We start from the raw sequence: 1,474 nt of genomic DNA on the forward strand, positions 1-1,474 counted from the left end.
TTTTCCATTTAACATAGAATATTTTCCTTGACTTATTATATATATTCTATATCATTATGTATGTGTATGTATGCATTCACATGCGCATTCTTCAGCAACAGAGNACAGCTTTTGGGAGTCTTCCTCTTTCTACCATGCGGGTCTTGAGAATTGAGCTTAGGTTATCACTTTTGGTGGCAAGTGCCTGTACCCACTGAGCCATCTTGCTGACCTAGAATATCAAAATGCAAGTATGTGTATACACACACTGGGTGTCCACTTGGGGATTCCTCCTCTATTGTCGTTTTTGAGACAGTTTTTATCTCAAAGGAACATAAAACTGAATCTCCTTGTGGACTACAGGGCCTCCCTGATGTAGTTCTGTTCGGTCAGCAGGCTTCCAACTTGTCCTCTTCTCTCTGTCCTAGACACACTGGCTCNACCAGCCCACTGCACACCTTATCTAAGAGTGGCATGTGTNGGGTGGCCTATGGTGACAGTCCCCGCCCCTGCATGTTCCCTCCTGACCTCCAGGCAACCTGATTTACCTGTATTAAAGTTGACTAGGTAAAATTGCCCAGAGTCAATTTTCACTAACAACAGCAGGTTCCTCTCATCAGCGATGTATNTAGCCCAGTCGATGCTGCAGTTTTTACCTGTTGGGGGAGAGAAGAATCCACAGCAGTCTAGAATCCAGCTATCTCCATAACCTTTCACACCCTTTCTCAGAGGCCTACCACCCTCCTATTCCAGATCCCAGCAAAAAAAAAAAAAAAAAGAGTACCTGGTAACTTCTCACATACTGACCAGCCATCTGGCACCATCTCAAAGGACACGAGGCCATCTGTGGATCAAGTCAGATGCCANGCTCAGGCCCTTTCTAGTCCACCAGCACCTGCAGGGCATGCTACCCAACCAGAACTCCATCAGGGTCCTCCACACCTTGAACCTCTTAGTCCAGGGNTTCTAGGGATCAGGCTGNCTCCNGGCATTCTCATCTTTACACTTGACCTACACTTAACCTAATGTCTCAAAAACCTTTTTAGATATGGAGGGGTGACCAATACAAGCCAGTCAGAGTGCATCCTGTGGCTGGGTGTTAGAAGTGATGTAGTGAGGTGTGGTGGTGCACAATGGGTGACCTAGCATTTACTGGTAGATTCCACACAGACTGTCTAATGCTTAGCCACACTCTGGCCCTGCGTTTGTCTTTTTTAGTCCAAGATGGGTTCCAGCACTTGGTCCTTCGGCCTTAGACTTCCAAGGGTTATGACTACCATCTGTGCACCACCATTGAATTTATTTAATAAATTCACCAGTGAATTTATTTAATCTTTATATTAATCCCCCCAATACTACAGTACTGTCATCTGGTCCCATTTTACAGATGGGAAAGTGTGTGTGTAACTCCTGTTACTTGGTGAAAGCCACAGATCTAGGGTTCCATGGAGCAGGCAGGTGGCAGTGGGAGTACCTGTGTTACATATGGTTGTCA

The 1,474-nt window shown here is 45.7% G+C and overlaps 1 protein-coding gene across 1 annotated transcript in view; it reads right to left on the minus strand.

The window, feature by feature from the left end:
* Positions 1-1,474, minus strand: part of Catsperg (cation channel sperm associated auxiliary subunit gamma) — a 545,789-nt gene that overhangs the window by 528,202 nt on the left and 16,113 nt on the right. The window contains 2 exon segments of the mRNA XM_029479260.1: positions 508-635; positions 764-823. Coding sequence (XP_029335120.1) covers positions 508-635; positions 764-823 — 188 coding nt within the window.

Source organism: Mus caroli, chromosome 7 (genome assembly GCF_900094665.2).
Source record: "Mus caroli chromosome 7, CAROLI_EIJ_v1.1, whole genome shotgun sequence".
NCBI classification, from domain to species: Eukaryota; Metazoa; Chordata; class Mammalia; order Rodentia; family Muridae; genus Mus; species Mus caroli.